This window comes from Girardinichthys multiradiatus, chromosome 5 (assembly GCF_021462225.1).
Source record: "Girardinichthys multiradiatus isolate DD_20200921_A chromosome 5, DD_fGirMul_XY1, whole genome shotgun sequence".
Classification (NCBI taxonomy): domain Eukaryota; kingdom Metazoa; phylum Chordata; class Actinopteri; order Cyprinodontiformes; family Goodeidae; genus Girardinichthys; species Girardinichthys multiradiatus.
Genome location: NC_061798.1, coordinates 16,317,941 through 16,340,401, shown reverse-complemented (window position 1 = coordinate 16,340,401; position 22,461 = coordinate 16,317,941). Strand labels below are relative to the sequence as shown.

General features: G+C 39.8%; 1 protein-coding gene across 1 annotated transcript in view; it reads left to right on the top strand.

Moving 5' to 3' along the window:
• doc2d (double C2-like domains, delta) overlaps positions 1-22,461 on the top strand; it is a 66,343-nt gene that overhangs the window by 21,721 nt on the left and 22,161 nt on the right. Inside the window, exons 6-8 of the mRNA XM_047366948.1 lie at positions 7,908-8,034; positions 9,250-9,306; positions 9,855-9,979. Coding sequence (XP_047222904.1) covers positions 7,908-8,034; positions 9,250-9,306; positions 9,855-9,979 — 309 coding nt within the window. The remainder of the gene's footprint in view (positions 1-7,907; positions 8,035-9,249; positions 9,307-9,854; positions 9,980-22,461) is intronic.

Genomic DNA, 22,461 nt, shown 5'->3' with positions numbered 1-22,461 from the left:
TCACAAATTTCTCTCGACTGAAAGAGAATTGCTGTAAATTTCTTTTTAAGTTGCTCGGGTTGCTGTACCGACTCTGCCTTTAGGCAAGCTTGCCATCATGTTCAAATGAATTACGCGGTTAATTCAAACCTTTCCATCAATTTAACCACTCCACTCTTTTATTCCCAACCTTTTGCACAAAAAAAATTGTTGAATTCAGCATTAAATCATACCTTGGAGAGTAGCTGTGGGGACAAACCCATCTTTAAGAGCTCTTGTGACTCACAGCGTGTCAGCAAAACTATCATCAGGCTGCAAAATAACACCAAATTGTGGAGGGAGTGTGATATCAAGAGAGCTAAGGTGCCTAACTGTACGTGGGTTATGGGAGTACAAATATGATGCCAGTTTGAGGCTTCTCAATTTCCTCCCCCCATATCTCTGTGTCCAAATGGGTTCGGCTTAATAATAAGTATGAATGTCCTCGGTTGTGGGGAGTCAGGAACAAATCTAGCACTTGATTTAGTTTTGGATGGAAGGGAAGGCTTACAGTAAATGGCAGAAGTAAACTTTGTCATATTTTGCCAATTTACAACCACAAACCTTAACGTGTATTGTGAGGATTTTATCTAACCAACACAAAGTAGTATATATGTGTGAGGTGGAAGGTGTTGAATTCAGGTCCAACTGACTTAAGAATTAGTAAATATATAGAGTCCACCCGTTTATTATATTATCTCAGTGTTCTGTGAAGACAAAATAACCCAGCAGAAAGGTTATGGATACATTTGTGGAGACGTTTAATGCAGAGTTTGGATATAAAAACAATATTCCAAGATTTGAAAATTTCACAGACTACAGTTAAATCTATCATCCAACAATGCAAACTGCATATCTACCAAGACATGATCATCCATGTAAACTGACAGGCTGGGCAAGGAGAGCATTAATCAGAGAAGCAGTCAAGAGGCCCAAAGTGGCGTGTGTGTGGCAGTGGCAGCAGTTGCAGCGAAATGTAGTTATTTTGATTATAGGGGGCTGAATCTAAATGCACTCCACAGATTTAAGATTTAATTTTTGTAAAATAAAATATTTATGATTTCCTTCCCCTTAACAATTATGCACTACTTTGTGCTGATCTATCACATAAAATCCAAATAAAATCACAGTAAAATATAGTTGTAATGTGACAAGAAGTAAAAACGTGTAGCTGGTATGAATACTTTTGCAAGATACTATTAATTGGATACTCCAGATGTCAAAAGGTAATAGTTGGCAAAAAGGTATCTTTTGATTTGAACTGGTCTTAGTGGTAACTATTTTCACCACCACTAGAATTTGTCCAGTACCTGAGAATTTACTTAACATCCCAAACACAAGACCGCTGAAATATTTTTTATTTTATTTGAATAGAGGACCCATCTTAGTAACTGGGTGTACTGGGAACTGGGTGTATCCCACTATCCTATTATCTGTTTACTACTGCTAGTAAAAAAAAAAAAACAGCAATAACGAGAGAATGGTGAGGAGAGAAAAATACAAGAAACTTATGAATTTCTGTACTTTAGTCCAAAGGCGGTAGTATTAAATTCTGGTTATTGTGTCCTTTTGCTTTTTTGAGAGAGGGAGAACAGATGGCATAAGCATCTGTGAGTCCCTTTGTGAGGCGTGACAGATGATCCTGTGGAGGTGTTGTGCTGCTGTTGGTAAATAACATCATTCAGGCCTCAGAGTTTCCCCTGACCATGTCTGTCACAATACTCTGACACATCAAGCTGCTGTCTAAGGGAAATAAAAGGTTTATGAGAAGAAAAACAGGTGTCTGGGTGGTATGAGGACTATTTAACCAGCTGACAAGGTTTGGCAAATGGTAAAATTCAGCATCTATATTAGAACAAACATTTCTCTCTTCCTCCACTTGAAAAGGATCGTACTCTTTCTTACACTTTTTATAGTAATTTGCAGCATGACATCCTTTATTTTTTTGGCTCATCCAAGTGTTTGAATAGTGCTCTCATAATCACTGAAAGGACATTTAACATACCAATGTACATTGAGAAGAATAGAGGAAAGATAAACATTTAACAAATTTCCATGAACATGCATATGGGTTTGTTTTATGCTTTTAAAGATACAGCATGTTGAGGATGGATTAAAAAAGTCCTGCAAATGACATGGCTGTTGGTCTTCTGTTATCTTTAGGTTACATTTATCATCCCAAGTAGCAAAGCTGATAATGTACATTTGTAACAATGGCTTTTTTTTTATTTGGACAGATGAAACTGAACAGTTTCCTTTTGTTTTGTATTTTTCAGTTGATACACCCTAAATCTAATATAAATGTGCTTCCTTTGTGAAATGAATTCACTACATCCTTGTTTTTCACTCTCATATCATCTCTCTTTCTCCTTTTCCTATTCCCACCAATATTGGGTGTTTGACATGCTGGTTTCAGGCTTTTAGTCATAACTGATGAGTATCTCTAACAGGAGCTTGGGAATAGCTCTGACTCATGACCAGGGTTGTCAGATGATTTATTTCCCTTCGCTCTGTCATACATGTCTGTGATCTGAGATCAAGGCTGATGTAATATGTGACATCCTTTCCACCAAACGTTTTGTTGTCTTTTTAGGAAAAAGCCTCCATCTGTTTTCATGGTAAACACCAAACATACGCTAGTTAAGTTACGCTGTTGACTAAATCCTCTACATGAGTGGCATTTGGGTTTAGTCATAAAGTAGAAGAAAACAAACTAGAGGAAACCTAATAAAAACATGAGTCCATGGCTCTCTACGTGCTGCAGGGGTGCAGTTCAATTACAGCTATGGATTCAAAAGAACTAACAAGCATGTGAGTCCAAAATAATAACAATTTTACTGGAATCATTTCTGAAAAAGCAAATTAGCCACCAGCTTAAAACCAGGTTTGCCACGAGGCTCCATCTTATTTACAAATTAATTTATTTTGTCGGCTTGTCTCAGGTCCAATTCAAACTTTTTGTTCATTTTGTACTTGACTTTTTAGAGAATGAGAAAGGAGCCATCTGCTTTGAGATGTTTCATATGTGTCAGTTTGAAGCTGCATTTAGTGTTATGTATCCGCTTTGACAACAAAAGATTGAAAGTAATGTATTAACATTCTTCTCATATAGCTTACTGTGAAGGAATGTGATTTTGTAACTCTGAATAATATATCTAAGCAAAAAGGTGATTAAAGCTGATTGATTTCATCAAGAAAAAATTTAAGGTAAATAGGTTTTAGATGTGATGAACTTGTAGACCCGAACCACTCAGAGTGAGAGCTCCAGTTTGACCTTGGTTTCTCAGTTGGCCTTAACCTCTGAGTGCTCTATGGCACACCAAGCTGTGGCAAGTTTGTTTAAAGAGCTTTTCTTACTCTTCTCTTCTTCAGCTCAATTTTCTGCTGTTGATGAACAAGGTAGCTCAATCCAGCAGGAGATAATTTCAGTTCAATTCATTTTATTTATATAGCGCCAATTCACAACACTTCGTCTCAAGGCACTTTATAAAAACAATCAATTCAATGAAGTCATGCAGACAGATTCCAAGTCAAGTACACACATTCCAGTTGATCCTAGTTATCAAACAATGCAGTCAAATTCAATTTATAATTTAAATTAGTTAAAATGTTTTCCATCCAAGGAAACACAGACAATTGCATCGAGTCAGTGACTTGCAACATTTGCTCCTCCTGGATGAGAATGTGGCGACAGTGGACAGTCGCTTGCATTGTGTTGTTGACTTTGCAGCAATAGGTTTCAATGCTCTCATACTGAGCATGCATGTAGCGACATTGGAAAGGAAAACTCCCCTTTAACAGGAAGAAACCTCCAGCAGAATCAGGCTCAGTGTGTGCAGCCATCTGCCACGACTGTTTGAGAGAACAGAGCAGAGACACAAAAGAACACAGAAACACTGATCCTGGAATACTTTCTATGTGAAAGAACAGTAAAAAGTTAATGGCAGTAGTAATTCATTTAGTGGCTTCATTTAGGAGAGAAATGCAGCTAAACAGTTTTCAAAGATGAAAGAGGGCACATACAGTTAGTTGCAGTAAAAGCTCAGCCAATAGCTATGTCTAGGAGAGAAACAATGTTAAACACTGAAAGACAGGGCCAAGTGTATCATCTAGAGAAGGAGAACATCGACAGAAAATAATGTAAAATGGGAGAGTAGTATGAAAATGTAGCAGAGAGAGTGAAAGTGGTCATTATGTCCTCCTGCAGTCTAAGCCTATAGCAGCATAACTACAGAGATAGCTCAGGATAACCTAAGCCACTGTAACTATAAGCTTTATCAAAAAGGAAAGTTTTAAGCCTAGCCTTAAAAGTAGACAGGGTGTCTGCCTCACGGACTAAAACTGGGAGCTGGTTCCACAGGAGAGGAGCCTGATAACTAAAAGATATGCCTCCCATTCTACTTCTAGAGACTCTAGAAACCACCAGTAAACCTGCAGTCTGAGAACGAAGTGCTCTGTTAGGAACATATGGACCAATCAGATCTCTGATGTAAGATGGAGCTAAATCATTAAGGACTTTATAAGTGAGGAGGAGAATTTTAAATTCTATTCTAAATTTAACAGGGAGCCAATGAAGGGACGCTAAAGTAGGAAAAATATGGCTTTTAAGGCTTAGGGTTAGGGTTTTAAGGCTTTTAACTGCATTTTGTGGACATCCTGATAGTAAAGAATTACAATAGTCGAGCCTTGAAGTAACAAATGCATGTGAGTAGTAGCATTACTCCTGGACAGATTATTTCTAATTTTGGAGGTGAAAAAAGGAAATAATAGAAACCTGTTTTATTTGGGATTTAAATGACATGTCCTGGTCAAAAATACCACCAAGATTTTTTACTTTATTACCGGAGGTCAAATTAATGCCGTTCACATTAACTGATTGACTAAGCAGTTATGTTTTCAGAGACTCGGGTCCAAAGATAACAACTTCTGTCTTGTCTGAATTTAGAAGAAGAAAATTTAAAGTCATCCAAGTTTTTATGTCTTCAAGACATGCTTGTAGTCTATTTAACTGGTTGGGCTCATCAGGATTTATCGATAAATCTAGCTTAATATCAACACCACGAGAGTGTAAATTTGCATGATAATTTTACCATCTTACCATATTTATCACCGATGGGCAATCTCATATCTTCAATTAATAAAATATTATTGAAGTGTAAAAAAGGTTCTTTGGATAGTTCATTGGTCAAACACATAATTAGGAAAAACTGTTTATCAAATATGTTTGCCATATGATTGGCATTATGGACTTGATTTGGAAATATTTCCCTAAGTAATCGTAAACAACTTTTAAAAACATAGTAGAAGACTGCCCATTCTTTTATGTTTATATACATATACAGTACAGACCAAAGGTTTGGACACACCTCCTCATTCAAAGAGTTTTCTTTATTTTCATGACTATGAATATTGTAGCTTCACACTGAAGGCATCAAAACTATGAATTAACACGTGTGGAATTATATACTGAACAAACAAGTGTGAAACAACTGAAAATATGTCTTATATTCTAGGTTCTTCAAAGTAGCCACTTTTTGTTTTGATTACTGCTCCGCACACTCTTGGTATTCTGTTGATGAGCTTCAAGAGGTAGTCACCTGAAATGGTTTTCCAACAGTCTTGAAGGAGTTCCCAGAGATGCTTAGCACTTGTTGGCCATTTTGCCTTCACTCTGCGGTCCAGTTCACCCCAAACCATCTGGATTTGGTTCAGGTCCGGTGACTGTGGAGGCCAGGTCATCTGGCGCAGCACCCCATCACTCTCCTTCTTGGTCAAATAGTCCTTACACATCCTGGAGGTGTGTTTGAGGTCATTGTCCTGTTGAAAAATAAATGATGGTCCAACTAAACGCAAACCGGATGGAATAGCATGCCGCTGCAAGATGCTGTGGTAGCCATGCTGGTTCAGTATGCCTTCAATTTTGAATAAATCCCCAACAGTGTCACCAGCAAAGCACCCCCACACCATCACACCTCCTCCTCCATGCTTCACGGTGGGAACCAGGCATGTAGAGTCCATCCATTCACCTCTTCTGCGCCGCACAAAGACACGGTGGTTGGAACCAAAGATCTCAAACTTCGACTCATCAGACCAAAGCACAGATTTCCACTGGTCTAATGTCCATTCCTTGTGTTCTTTAGCCCAAACAAGTCTCTTCTGCTTGTTGCCTGTCCTCAGCAGTGGTTTCCTAGCAGCTATTTTACCATGAAGGCCTGATTCACACAGTCTCCTCTTAACAGTTGTTCTATAGATGTGTCTGCTGCTAGAACTCTGTGTGGCATTGACCTGTTCTCTAATCTGAGCTGATGTTAACCTGCGATTTCTGAGGCTGGTGACTCAGCTGAACTTATCGTCCGCAGCAGAGGTGACTCTTGGTCTTCCTTTCCTGGGGCGGTCCTCATGTGAGCCAGTTTCTTTGTAGCGCTTGATGGTTTTTGCGACTGCACTTGGGGACACTTTCAAAGTTTTCCCAATTTTTCGGACTGACTGATCTTCATTTCTTAAAGTAATGATGGCCACTCGTTTTCTTTACTTAGCTGCTTTTTTCTTGCCATAATACAAATTCTAACAGTCTAGTCAGTAGGACTATCAGCTGTGTACTGTATCCACCTCCTGCACAACACAACTGATGGTCCCAACCCCATTTATAAGGCTTGAAATGCCACTTATTAAACCAGACAGGGCACACCTGTGAAGTGAAAACCATTTCAGGTGACTACCTCTTGAAGCTCATCAACAGAATGCCAAGAGTGTGTGGAGCAGTAAACAAAGCAAAAGGTGGCTACTTTGAAGAACCTAGAATATGAGACATATTTTCAGTTGTTTCATACTTTTTTGTTCAGTATATAATTCCACATGTGTTAATTCATAGTTTTGATGCATTCAGTGTGAAGCTACAATATTCATAGTCATGAAAATAAAGAAAACTCTTTGAATGAGAAGGTGTGTCCAAACATTTGGTCTGTACTGTATATATGTGTGTATAGATAGATAGATAGATAGATAGATAGATAGATAGATAGATAGATAGATAGATAGATAGATAGATAGATAGATAGATAGATAGATAGATAGATAGATAGATAGATAGATAGATAGATAGATAGATAGATAGATAGATAGATAGATAGATAGATAGATAGATAGATAGATAGATAGATAGATAGATAGATAGATAGATAGATAGATAGATAGATAGATAGATAGATAGATAGATAGATAGATAGATAGATAGATAGATAGATAGATAGATAGATAGATAGATAGATAGATAGATAGATAGATAGATAGATAGATAGATAGATAGATAGATAGATAGATAGATATAGATCTATATATAGATGTGAGCAAAATAAAAGTAGGTAGGGATGAAGTGGTAGGAAGTGGGGATGAAATGAGGCTTCGATTCGGCGAGTGTCAAACGGCGAGTGTCAAACCCAGAACCTTGTGTGTCATTGTGTTTTAGCAAACGATATATAAACCAGGTTTTTCTTGCTCCTCAGGTCATAATAGAACAAAATTAACCATTGGCTTTAAAACAATATTTAAAATTTGTATTGTAAAAGGTTTCAAAGGTCTCTTTATTGCAGAAACTAAAAGTCTGATTGCTTGATTTATTCATTTTTTGTCCTTTAACATCTTTCAATTACAGAAATTGGGGACCAAGTGAGGAAATCACACCTTTTTTATTTCTTGGAAGCACTCTTCAGTAATCACATAGCTTTGTGATGATTTGTGAGAAATTGCAGAGTGGTCATCTGTTCAGATGCACTTTGGAAGTATCTTGTACTGCTGATGCTTGCCTCAGAATAATGAATGCACTGGAAGGCCTTCATACTCACTTCCTTTTCTTCCCTTGTCTTCATCTTTGTGTGCATTCTTGTATGAAGGCTGTGTGTGTGCGACATGGACAGACTTGGACGAAACGAGTTTATCGGGGAGGTGAGAGTGGCCCTGAAGAAACTCAAAGAGGGTGAGAACAAACGCTACAATATGGGCCTGGAGAGAATTGCACAGGTATGAATGACATATAAAATTTATTAGAACTAAAAACCTAAGTAAAGTTAATTATTTACTAGAGACCAATCTCTGATCTTCAGTTTTTGTAAAGCTTTGACCTGCTGATACCAATTTAGTCTGACTCAGGACTCTAACATAGGAAGATGTAGGAGTAGCATTCAAAAAGTTTTTTTCAAGTCCTACTGCTGTGAGCAGTCAATAATTTTTTTTAAGGAAGAGATTTGGATTTAGATAATATTGATTTCACAGTCTTTATGATTGAGTATTATCAATTAGCATAGCTAGCATTGCTAAAACCGCAGTCTTCATGTGTATTTCATAGAAAATGTAGGTCATTACTCTAACCCTGACATTTCTATAAATCTGACCACATTTCCAAATCCTGTGTGTTTGATGACAGATAAGGTTAAACGTGAGCTGCACAATGTATTATAAATGTATCGTTATCACAATATCACTAATATATGCATATCACAAAGAACCGCATATTAGCTAAATATAGAAGTACGTCCAGCTACTCTATGCCTGTAATATATTCGGTGACACTTGTTGTTTAATATAGCATAAGCATTTTTAGAAGGTAAAGAGGTGGTTAGTCGAGGAGGTCATTGGAAAAGTACAACTAAGTTATTTCAAAGTCAATACAGCACATGTTGGCTGAAGAAACTTTGTCAATAAAACTTTGTTGTGGAGATGGAAATAATGATTTTTATTTCTTACCAGTTCCTGTACAGGCAACTCATTACTTGTTTATTTATCCCAAGTCTTATGTTTATTGCACCAGCCACCAATGTATCCCATATCACATTTTCCTGATATCATGCAGCCCTAGTTGAAAGTTCAAAAGGAAAAACACAGAAGAACTTAGCTGTAATATGTTGAGCCTTCCTGTTGTCTGCTTTACGTATTGCTCACTCTTGCTCCTCCTGGAGCCTGAATGAACTGCAGACATGTTGTACACTCCTTCCTTTCAAATAGCTTCTTTATCTCTATGCTTCCTTTCTTTTAAACATCATACTGATACTAAAAATAGCTAGCTTTGAGTCCTCAATAATAACACCAAGGAGTGTTGTTGTTAGCTCAACATTTTAGCAGTTAGATGTGTTGTAGTCTCTGATCGTAAAAACATCTGATTTTTCAGTTTCTGACTACTGAAAGCCATCAGATCCCTATCAACAGCTAATACTGTCATGTTACTTTGTATTGTTACAGAATAAGGAAACTAACAATCAGTTGGTGGAGCAGGGGGCACTCGTGGCAGAGGAAGAGGTAACAAAAACATCATCAGCTCCACCATCACCATGTAATTTGTCATATCTCAAAATATCAAGAACATAAAATATGTAATTATGCATCTTTAATCTGTATCTGTAGCATTAACTTTATTAGTCTAGAGATCAGTGAACCCACTCTCATGGACACCCCACATCAGCAGTGTAAGAATTATACCAGTCTATAGTTTTGTTCCTCTTGTGGCTTTTTTCTCATTTCTCTTCATGATTTCGAGACAGAAGCTAATAGACTTTGGTCTCTGATTAGATTTGGTTTCTGGTTCATCCTAAAGATTAAAGTGAGAGGAGAGTAGTGCCTTTTGGCCAGGCTCAGATATGGCCGGTAATTACAAGGTTTAATTTTAACCCTCAAGATAGACACTCTGGACTAAATATTAAACGAATTAAAACAAATTACCAAAGCTCCTTTTAATTACTTTGAGTAAATTATTTTGAAGAAGCCTGGTATAGTTGTTTGATATTTGCTGTCCTCCAAGCAGAAAACAGCAGGGCATGTCTGAAAAGAATTTGTGTTTGTGCCCCCAGCGTGGACGCATCCTTGTGTCACTGTGCTATAACATAGAGAAAGGCTGCCTGCAGGTTGGGATCATACGCTGTGCCCATCTGGCCGCCATGGACTCCAACGGCTACTCTGACCCGTTTGTCAAAATGTAAGTCAACGTTCTAAAAATTACATCTATATGCAGATATCTTTGCATTGTGCCCGAGTTATAAATGTTGCGAGTCTGAAAAAGAGAATGTTGAATAAGATGTCCTAATAAACATTTTTCTTTTTTTTTTTACTCTTAACATATTGTTTGTATTGATTAATGGGGAGGTTATGGGTGAATAGTTTTCTGAATAACCACCATATAAACAGTAGTAAAGCACTGATCAGGCTTTTCCTGCCTGAAACGGATGTCCTGTTTGGTTTATTTTAATTTTTAATGATTTCTGGTTTTCTTAATAGTAGTAGTTTCAATTCAACAGAAAATGACAAAACTAAAAGATTAATGAATCAAAGCATCTGTCCCTAAATTTGTTTCTTTTTTTATGAACTCCAAAGGATGCATCAAAGTAAACAGTGTTACCCTTTATTCTCAGTATTTCAGCTGCCAATCAGAGTCAATTCAGGAAAAATCAACCAAACTGAGTATTTTCCCATAGATTCAAGCTAATGACCAGTCAGAGACAGGCAGGTTACAGAGCAGATTCCTGCCATCTCTAAACTCCAATCTTCTTCATGTAGAACAGTCTAATTATTTGTACAATACATTACAATTTTTTGTAAATTTGTAAATGTTCTTAGTGAAAACTGTGTACATCAGAATGTAATCATAATGGATTAATCTTGATTTGTTACCGCTCTGAGGGGAAAGTAGAGCTTTGATTTAGTTTTGGTCAGATTTGATCCTAATGTCAGAATTGAGATACCTCCAGATAACAATATTTTCCAGAACCTGTTCAATAAAACATTTGGTGTTGCTTTCAGCCACGTTGTTGTTTAAGCTTGTATGAATAAGCCATGGGCACTGTCAGCTATACTGCTGTATGTTTGCCCATATCATTATTATTTATATTTACATGATTCTTGTCAACCTGAAATACACACTGTTAAGAGGGTGGGATGAAGGTGTGATTTACTTTACCTGAACATAATGGGGTTTTTTATGATTGAGAAAAATAAATGCATTCAGCAACAAAAATGTCAGCAACGCGGTAATTTAATGAGCTTTTCTGACGCTTACAGTGATGAATTATCAATGAGAAGAGGCAACAGTGAACCATTGTGTGTATGTGAGAGTTGCACCAAACAGATCAATAACAGAAGATTAAAATTTTATTGTAATGAAGTTAAGATTTTATGACTTTGAGATTTTGGAAAACAGTCTTTAACTTGTTCATTATTAATCAGCATTGTTAGCACTGTTAGCATTGCTAACTGTTACAGCAGAGTCCCCCAACAAACCAAGGTCTTCCAGGAGACATTTTGAAATCTTACCTGCTACTCGGCAAATAGAGGTTGAAAGGGTTAGGGTTAACATGTTAAGAAATGTGTCAGACTAATTACTGTATTTTGTATGTTCTTTATCTTGCTCTAACAAAAACGTATCTCCAAAGCATTTTTGCATCTATTGATTGTGTAAGTAAAGAATTTTCTTTATTGGTTTATTTCTTATTTAGTTGTGTTGGTGTCTGTGGTTCATTTGTGCTTATTTTGGGTTAGCAGTTCCTAGTTTGTGTCAGCGGGTTGGGTTGTGACGATGTGATATCCAGCTCATACGACAGGATGATAAAAAATATCGGGTTCATGAAAACGAAATGAGATTTCAATAACTTTTTTTGTTTTTTTTAAGACATTAAGATTCCCAGTTTTTTGTTTGTACAAATCACAAAGAATCAGTTTTAACGTGTCAGTAATCATTGTAGAATATTTCAGTTCAGGGCCATATAATAGAAAGCTGGTTCAACCTATCAAGGTATCGTTTAAGAGATCTGCCTCAACTAAACCTGACATTGAAAATTGGTAGTGCAGAGCTGAATACCAACTCAGTAAACCAACGCAGGGATATTCATTCTGGATATGTGCGTTTATGTAAAACAGATGGAGCTGGAAAAAGATCAGTCAAATGAAGAGGCAGCAAGCTGGCCACAAGAAAGAACTATAATCCTCAATGCAATTCAAATACATGGCAAGGAAACACTTTCAAAAGGAAGCCTTTTAATAGAAATAATTTTAATAATCTTAACCTTCTTACTAGAGCAAGCCCTCTGTTTTGCTCTCTGTTTTTGGTACAAGAAGTTATCTCTCTCAAATATTTTCTGATTACCTAAGATGTAACTCTGTAACTCTTGACACTCTGGTTGGTTAAGAGGCAGACTTGATATCTAGTCTGGAAAGCTAACATGCTCTGAAGCAACCAAGAAATATTGTGCCATTTTATTATCACTATGTCTCATTGCTTCCTATTGCCTCAGGTTTTTGCTCCCCTCACAGCTGTTTGCGATTTGCCTATCAATTTACCTGATTCCCCTCCAGTAATTGCTCTCCCTTGGTTAAAGGACCTTGGTTTGATCTGTGCCATATTCAGTTCAATTTAGTTTATTTATATACCACCAATCGCAACAAATATAGTCTCAAGGCACTTCACAAAATAAAAGTCATGCCAATCATCCAGATAGGTTCAAAGTCAATCTGACAGACTTTCCAATTTGATCCTAGTTATCTAACAATGCAGTCAAGTTCAGGTTATTATGTTAATTGGTGAACAGTTTTCTATCTCAGGAAACACTGGTAATTGTACCAAGTCAAGTCCTAGTGTTACTAAGCCCGTTACTGGCCCTCTCTTTTGGCTTTAAACAATTTCTTTTATGCTAGCTGCAGACTTTCACTTTCATATTTTAAGCATTAGCTCTAATTTAGGAGTATTAAAAGAAGATTATCAGTAGCTGATGTATACCAAATAAAATCATGTTTAAGATGCAGGACAAATTAATTTTTCATGTTTTTGTTTTATTCCTATTGAGTGCATTGGCCAATTAGTCTACCCCAAGTTTTTCGAAAAAAACTGCTTTAATATGCTCATGTAGACAATTATTAGTCTTCAACTCTGCTGGAAATATATGTTCAGCATCCCTTTATTCCCACTTTTCTCACACTCAGCAGATACGATCAATTTCATACTCATTATTATTAAGTCAATGTCCTGCACAAAATTCCCAACTAGCTCCATAGGTATTTTATCCTTGCACTGTAAATATTTAATTACTCTGATTAAACAAAGCCAGCTCAGAGTCCTATTGCTTTGCTTGTACTCTTACCTTATTTGAATACATGGAAATGTGTTACATGTGTTTCACAAGCATTGCAGAATGTGGTCCCTCTGGTTTCCATACAGTTGAAAAAGCAATGTGTTTTTGGTAAACTGGGCTGGATTGGACACAGGTGATATTTTAGGGCTTTGAGACTGGTGAGGGAACCTGAAGGTGCTTTATTACAATCCTTATTTGAAGCACTAAAGCAGCTTAACAGTCTTGAGGGCGTCTTGCTGTGACACCAGCATGCCACAATATCAATGTGTATAGAGTCCATCTGTGTGTAATTTAATCTTATTATTAAGCCAGCTGTACTGTCAAGGTCTTTGAGAACAAACAACATCATAAAGACCAAGGACCAGAGCAGAAAGGTCAGGTTTAATTTTGCAGTAGAGCAGGGTTAGATTATAAAACTATACCTGAAGCTCCAAACATCTCACAGGACACTTTTCAGTCCATCATATGAAAATGGCAAGAAGATAATTATTTAAAGAAGTAGTCAAGATGCCCATGGTAATTTTAGAAAAGGTGCAGAGATCTACACTGAGATGGGAGAATCTGTTAAAAGGACAACTCTTAGTTGAAGGAAAGTGGCAGGAAAAAAATGTATAATGGAAGTTCAGTTAGCAGTTTGTCACAAGCAATGTGGGGGGGCACATCAAACATACAGAAGAAAGTGCTCTGGTCAGATAATTTCAAAATGTGCCTTTTTGACATAAATGCAAAATGCTATGTTTTATAAAAAGGTGACAGCACATGTTGCATTGAAGACACCATACACAAGCCGTGGGGATGCCTTTTTTTAACAGAGACAGGGAAGCTGGTCAGAGTGGACTGAATGATGGATGGCACTAAAGAAAACCTGTTAGAGGCTGGGAAAGACTTGAGACTGGGGTGGAGGTGCACCTTCTAGTAGCAGAACAAACCCAATATACAGCCAGAGCTACCATGGAATGGCTTAGATTAAAGCATCTTAATGTGCTATAATGGCTCAGCCCAACTGTGAATCCTTTAAAATGTTTATCTGAGACATCCTTTAAAAGTCTTATAGCTGTAATTGGAGCAAAATACACTTCATATAAAATAGTTGAAACCATAAATTGTTTTCCCTCCATCACACAGCTTTTACTACTTTGTGTCTGTTACATAACATCCCAATAAACTACATTGAGGTTTTAGGCTGCAAAAGGTGAAAACTTTACTTTGCCTGTGGGAAGAAATGGGTTAATTTGTTAAATGTCTGCTGAAGAGCAATTGTTGTGCGGATTATACTGGACTGCTAAGCGAAATTCTGTTTACCTGAACTGATGCAGGTCTCCTCAAAAACTAAGGTACACAAACAAGGAGAGGTAATGTGTTTAGCTCTGCATACCTGAGCTGCTCTGACTGCAAGGCATGGATGGTGACAGATAAAAACCCACACAGCTCAATCTCTGATTCGCTCGCTGTACTTGAAAACCAACAGTGCAGAAAGGAAGAGCTCCCACTCAGGACAACCTATCCTGTAAACAACAGCACCTCCAGAAGTGGGAGGCCTGTAGGTGATGTAGAGGAAACAGCAGTTTACCAAAGCTGAGCTACAGAAGACATTTTAGGGTTTAAGAGGATTTTGTCTTCTTGTTTAATAAAATAAAGTTTTATTTTAAAAAGGACCAAAAGAGTCCTCTAGTTTCGTTTAGAAAGAACTTGATTTTGTTCTGCTTTTATGTTTAACCTAGATATGGTTTATTTTTAGCCCAGACATGATTTGTGCTTAAATCTGGAACAGGCTTCTGCTGAGTAAATCTGCAATGCTGTCAATTAAAGACATTTATGAGTCTGGTTTTCTTTTATTCTCTACACTTTTATCTTTAAATGCAAACATGTCCCTGATGTGATCCAGCTGATCCAGAGGATTGATAAGAGTTTGAAAGAACCAGTCAGATTGTATGAGACAACATTTCTGAGTTGAGTCTATTCTGTGACCTGCTGTACCCATGGCACCCCTCTCTGCATAGATCTGTGGAAAAATATGCATGTCTGTCTTTGCAGAGCTGGAGCTTTGACTAAAGATCAGAGTGTCTCATTTATAAATGTGGCCTATGCACAAAACGAGGTCTGAAACTGGCGTATGTCACTTTCCACACAAAGTTTGTGATCTATAAACAACAAACTTGATGGGAGAACCTGCGGTCCCTCACCCAAACTCTGACCCATGCATTCGATCACTTTGGAGACAGGGGAAACTGGCAATGCAGATGGTGAAATGGGGGAATTGAAGCTACACTGCATCATGATTCTTCTCAGAGGTTCACTCCATATAAAACTTTAATCATAGGCTGACTTCATCATAAGCCTTTAAAACCACAGTGTTATTTATGCTTGCGCTGGTGAGCTATAAGCAGACCCTTCACATAAATAAAAAAAAAAGGCCTATAAGCCAACTTATGTGTTAAATTAAAGTCCGCACAAACATTTCATCAAAGTTTTCTCACCATCATATCCTTCTTCTAAAAGATCACCAGGGTGATGTGTACCAAAGATTCACACATAAACTATAACACGGTGTGAGGCAATAACAGTGCTGTAAGCAAATTAAATAACCTGGTGACACACCTTTTATTTATTGCTACACTACTGTTGCTACCAAACATGATATTTTTTTGACTCTCTCCCTCACTCGCCAACACATCAATTTCAGCCTTGATTCGTTGCTTCTATAGATCTGACAATACTCAGGTCTGGGTGTGGCAAGTGAAATTAAACTTAGACTCTGTGGTTAATCACAGTTATTTTAATATTTAACAATGCACTTTAATGCCAGCAACATGAACTTTCAATAGTGGTGCTTATTAAAGAGAAATCCTGTGTAGCTCTGTTAGATTTAGGAAGTAATTGCACTCTGGTAAGATAAGACAGTCTTCCTAGGAATGCATGATTTTCTGGAGCAACAGCTGAGATTTGCTGTATTCGTAATAACAAGGTTCCTTATCCCATTGCTGAAGTTGTGACTGAAGTTGAAGGCCAGTCTTATACTCTTTCAGTAGGAGTACTGCTAACACTGCCATATCAGGTGGTGTTGGTCCAAGATCTCCCATTATTTGCAGAACTAAGAGCCAAGCATTCCTGTCAGGCCAAAGTTGGTGGAAGCTTGCTACCTGTCACAAGGTCAAGAGCAAAGGAGCAACAGGCTAATACTTTGGGCTGGGCTGGGCTGAGTTACCTTTTGAAAATGCGAAAACGCCTTTGAATGAGCTTAGTACTCATAAGAAAACAAAGAAGAGCAAGAGAGAGAAAAAAGCATAAAAAGGTGAGGGGAACAAAGGTAGCTGAGCAAATGCTAGAGTCTTTAACAATGGAAGCTTTTCCTTTTGCTAGCAATGTTGCTTAGCTACAGAAAGAAGATCCAACACTTGCACCATTGTTTTCTAAATGTGTTCCAGAGTTAACTCCAGTTGAAGGAAGAGAGGAAGTGCTTATGGTTAAGGTGGATCTGTTAAATCGCCATTGCCAGATTGGTAACCAGTTGGTGATACCACAAGGTTTAAGGCCTACAGTTTTGAAACTGAGTCTTTCTATTCCCTGGGCAGGATATTTGGGGCAATCTAAAACATTCTCCAGAATGATTCCTAGGTTTTACTGGCCTCAACAGTTCAGTGACACAGTAAAATATTGCAAAGCTTTCCCGCAATGTCAAATAACAGCTCCAGGCAGAAAAGCAGATAGGGCTCTGCTTGTTAGTATGCCCATTGTTAATACACCCCTTTCACACTTCTATTGGATATAGTTGGCCCATTAGAAACAAAGTAAGGCAGGTCATAAGTATGTACTTGTGGTTTGTGACTATGCCAAGAGATATCCTGAAGCTTTTCCCCAAAAGAAAATATAAGGTCGCTTGTCAACTGCCTTATTCAGTTGTTCTTAAAGGTTGGAATTCCAAAATAAATCATTACATATCAGGGCACCAACTTTACTTCAAAACTGCTCAAAGAAATGTACAGTTTGCAAGGAATCCAAGGTGCCAAGTGTTGGGATTATGATTATTGATTAATTAATATTTGTCAATAATGATAATTGAAAATCATAATTTGAGAAAATTTATTTCTTAACCAAAAATCCTTATTTATGAATCGAAGTCAGAAATGTCCTCTGGTGTTGTAATTGTGGCTCAAAGCCCTTGATAATTACAATTATTAAATTCTCAGTAATAGTGGATAACTATTACTAGATGTCACTGTTTAATCAACCATTTCTGCCGAAACGTGGGGAACTTTAACCTTATTTTGACTGACAAATCCCTCTTGCACAAAATAAACACAAACGCCTTCTCTTTATCTACGTGAATATTTATTAAATCAACAGCCCTGATACTATTTGATTTTCCGATTCAATAATCTTCACCTAATCAAACATGCAAAGTTTTACACAAAAGGGTAAAATATCTAACTAAACAAAATAAAACAGCATTGAGTGTGGATGAAATCAAACCAGTAGTTATGACAGTTATGGCAAAATACAAGGGGAATATTATGCTAGCGAAGCTTTGAGTGTAACTTCCCCCACCAGGCGTCAAGGGTCGTAAAACTTCCCCCAACTCTGCAAGCTCAGCGCATCCAAAGAGTTATAAAACTTTTGGCGACAACCAATAAAACATGAAGTTGAAGACCAACCATTGATTTTCACCATAAGGTTATTATAGCAGTTCAGTTTTACGGCGCACCTGCGCTCCGGTGTTCACACAGTAAAAACACAACTTGCGAGACTCGGCGGCCTCAGAAATCAACAGCAATCAAGTTTCAATAAACAATGGCATGCACATACAATTTAGAACACATTAGTGGCTATTCTAAATCACCCTACAATCCTACTCTATCCTGCCCAAGCTATTCTTAATAAAGAAATAAAAGAAACGAACGGACTTTACTTGTAGTCTTTCTTGGGGCAGAGAGGTAGAGAAAAAAAAAAGGGGGGGGAAGAGTTTCCACGCGTCCGTGGGTAACTCAGGAGATCGGTCTGTCCTCGTCCTTTTCAGCCTCCTTGGCAGAAAGGTGAAAAATATGACGGACCGTCACTAGTCGACTGGAGCAAAGAAAACAAGGAAAAATTGCGTCTCCTTGAAAACTCGTGGTTTTTTGGTTACATGTTAAATCCACGTCCTCGATCGGTAAAGTTGAAAACTCCAGGCCTTCCTATTCCTGGAGCCTCTTTTATGAGTTTTGTTCTCATTGGCCAACGGGGAGAATGAATGAAAGTCCACGTGGGATTTTCTTCTCCAGAATGATGCGCTTCAGATGCCGGTAACCGTGTCTTGGTTCCAAACTGAAAAGCAATGGTGGGCGGTGTCAGAGTATGTTATATAGCCCACTGTGACATCAGAGCTACAACGCCCCATCCTATCAGCCGTGGTGCCCGCTGGGATCTGTAGTAGCGGAATGCATAGTGGCGTCCAGCAACGTGCAAATGGTCCAATATTTCAATGGCTTCCATTTCTGTTAATCGCCTACAGAGAGGTTCCACAAACGGGAACCTTTCGAAGCTGACATGATTTTAGAAAGCTTTACCTTTAGCAGTCGCATAGGGTGAAAGGAAGTAGGAACAGACTCAGCGCATGCACTATAGCCAACATAAAAACCACACAGAGGGAGCCCAGATGTCAGTCAAAGGGCCGATACCTTTGACTGACATCGACTGACGTTAAATGACGTATCGGCCTAAATTTCAGAGTAGTGGTGACATTTTTGCGCTGGCAAGAACCCTGCCACTTGACATTAATTTCCGTTGACTTAAGTTTAGTTCTGTTCAATTAAGCAATGCTAAATTTTGAGTCAACAATTTTTTGGATTTCTGAAACAATTTATTTTGGTCACAATTTTTAGGTAAATAAGCCACCTTCTATACTGGACAACCTCTGGCTACTGCGCTTCTTCAGCCACTTTGGCATGCTATCTTTACACAAGGTGTGGAAAAAAGCATTAATACATGGGGCCAGGCTGGATTGTATTTTATTTGTAAATTAAATTTCCATTTACACAGGTTATCATTTTCTAATATTAACAATTGTGTTATGATTCTGGCACGTCTGCTCTACCCTGTCTCCCTGGCTGCAATCAGCAGATTAGATGTACCTGGTGGCTGCTGCAGTGTAGTGCAATCTGTGGCATGCCATACACCTGTGTCTTCCCTGATATATACTGACTCTGACAAGCAGACGGTGCCAGATTTTTGAAAGCCAATGTGTGAGTAGATATCCAGCGTTCCTTCCTGTCTGATCATTGTTCTTGACCTTGCCTTCCCTTTTGGATTTATGCCTCTGCCTGCTCCCTGTCAGACTATTTGGATTTTGGTTGTCGACCTTGTTTCCTGCATCTGATTTATGCCTCTGCCTGCCCCTTGCCTGATGCCTCTTGTTCCGATCGTTGACCCTGTTTCTGTCCTTGGATTATTGAGCCAGCCTAGCCCTCGGATTATTCAGCCTGGAGTCACATCTTACCTGTGCTGTGGAGATCACCGCCTGCCGCCCACTGAGGTTTCCCCTCTGGGTTTCAAGTTCCACTCAAGACAAAAGCAGGTTAGTGGCTTTTCTGATCCCTGCACAATCTGGAGAGACTACAAGTCCCTAATCACTCTTTCTGACTCAGTGATTCCTGGAAGCTGTGAGTAGTGTTACCTGTGTGACGTTTTCCTGTGGCTGAATAAACCTTTTAAACTTTCAATACTGTGTCTGGCTGAATCTTGGGTCCGCCTTTTTTTGATTCATAGCAAATTGTTTGATGATCTGAAACATCTAAGTGTGACAAAGACTGTACGATTCTGCAACATACTTTGCAAACTTTTCAAAGCCTTTTAAAAGTCTTTTTACTGCTGATGACCCCACAGGTTAATTTTATTTAACCTAATTTTGTTATTAAAGTGCCTTTTTTTGCACTGATTCTTGAACTCATCATCTTCTGCTTATTCAAGACCAGGCAGAAGTCTCAGTAGGGATGCCCAGACTTTCCTCTTCCCAGACACCCTGAAACACCTCCCGAGGGACGCTCGAGGGGGCATTCAAAACAGATGCATGTGTGGAGAGGTTCTACTTCGAGCTCCTCCTGGATGGTCATACTCCTCACTCCTCTTCCCTATACCTTTGGGAGTGCCTGACCACGCTGGTTAAAAAGCTAATTTCAGTCGCTTGTATCCGGGATCTTGTTCTTTTGATCATAATCCAAAGGTGAGGGTAGAAACGTGGACTGACAAGTAAATTGAGACCCTTGCCTTTCAGCTCAGCTCTCTCTTCACCACAATGGACTGGTGCAGCATCCACATTACTGTGGCGACTGCACCAATTCGTCTGTCGATCTCCCACTCCATTCTTTACTTGATCTCCTCCACTTGAGGCAGGGACTCCCCTCCAACCTGAAGAGCACAAGCCACCCTTTTCCAGTCGAGAACCATGGCCTCTGCCTTGAAGGAGCTGATCTTCATCCCAGCCGCTTCACACTCGGCTGCAAACCACCTCAGCACATGCTGTAGGTCTTGGCTAGAGGGGGCCACCAGGACCACATCATCTGCAAAAAGAAGAGACAAAATCCATTGGTCCCCAAACCAGACCCCCTCCGGTCCTTGGCTGCGCCAAGAAATCGTATCCAAAAAAGTTATGAACAGGACCGGTGACAAAGAGTAGCCCTGCTGGAGTCCAACATGCCCCGGGAACAGGTCCGACTTAGTGCCGGCAATGCGGACCAAACTCCTGCTTCGCTTGTACAGAGACCAGATGGCCCCTAATAAAGGGCCCCTGACTCCGTACTCCTGGAGCTCCCCCTACAGGGCACCACGAGGGGCTCTGTCGAATGCCATCTCCAGGTCCGCTTAAGGAGTCCCACAAGCCAACCACAGCCAATAGGACTTCTTCTTCAGCTTGACAGCATCCCATGCTCCTTGTGTTCACCACCGGGTTCCGGGATTGCCGCCATGGCAGGCACCACAGACCTTACGGCCACAGCTATGGGCAGCAGCATCGACAATAGATGCAGAGAACATGGTCCACTCGGACCCTATGTCTCCAAGATCCCCCGGAATCTGGTCATAGCTCTCCTGGAGGTGGGAGTTTAATACATCCCTGGCCAAGGGCTCTGCCAGACGTTCCCAGCAGGCCCTCACTATGCGCTTGGGTCTGCCAAGTCTGTCCAGCTTTCTCCTCTTCCAGCAGATCCAACTCACTACCAGGCGGTGATCAGTGGATAGCTTAGCCCCTCTGTTCACCCAAGTGTCCAAGACAAGCTGCCGGAGGTCCGAAGACATGACAACAAAGTCGATCATCGACCTTCTGCCTAGGGTGTCCTGGTGCCAAATGCACTGAAGGCTGTGACTAGCACAAAAGTCCAATAACGAAACACCACTCGGATTCAGATTGAGGAGGCCATTCCTACCGATCACGCCTTTCCAGGTGTCACTGTCGTTTCCCACGTGGGCATTGAAGTCCCCCAGAAGAATAATGGAGTCCCCGGGAGGGGCACCATCCAGCACTCCAGACAGGGACACCAAGAAGGCCGGGTACTCTGTACTGCCGCTCGGCCCATAGGCCGAAACGACAGTCAGAGACCTGTCCCCAACCCGAAGGCGCAGGGATGCAACCCTCTCATCCACTGGGGTAAACCCCAACACGAGACAGCTGAGCTGGGGGGCAACAAGCAAACCCACCCCAGCCTGCTCCTCTCGCCGTGGGCCACTCCAGAATAGAAGAGAATCAAGCCCATCTTGAGGAGATGGATTCCAGAGCCCATGCTGTGCGTAGAGGTGAGCCCGACTATTTCTAGTTGATATCTCTCGACCTCCCGCACAAGCTCAGGCTCCTTCCCACCCAGTGAGGTGACATTTCACGTCCCTAGATTCAGCCAAAGCATCCGGAAATCGGGTCGCCTCTAGCCCCCCTCTAGCTCCACCTTCATCAGCTGCCCAATCCTCTTTGCACCGGTCCCTCATGGTTCCTCCTGCAGTTGGTGGGCATACTGGGGGATGTTTATCGTTCGGTCCGGCGAGGAGCAACCCATCAGTGCTCCTAAACACGCCCATTTCACCTCAATTTTGTCTTCTCTCCACTGGCTTACGGTACGCTTTAGGATAAACTTTAAGGTCCTGCTGTTTCTTTTCTAGGCCATCAATCACCTTGCTCCAGCTTCTCTGTCCGAACTTTCAACTGTTCGCCACCTTGTCAGGGCTTTAAGCGTTGTGCGCGTCCGCAGTTACACTCCAAGAGAGCGGTCAGTCCCGTCCTTTGGTCTTCTTGACGAAAAGGAAAAAATAGGATCTGACCATCAGCAGTCGACTAGGGGTGAAACACGATGGCGGTTTGTTTCCTCAAACTCCGTGTTTTTAG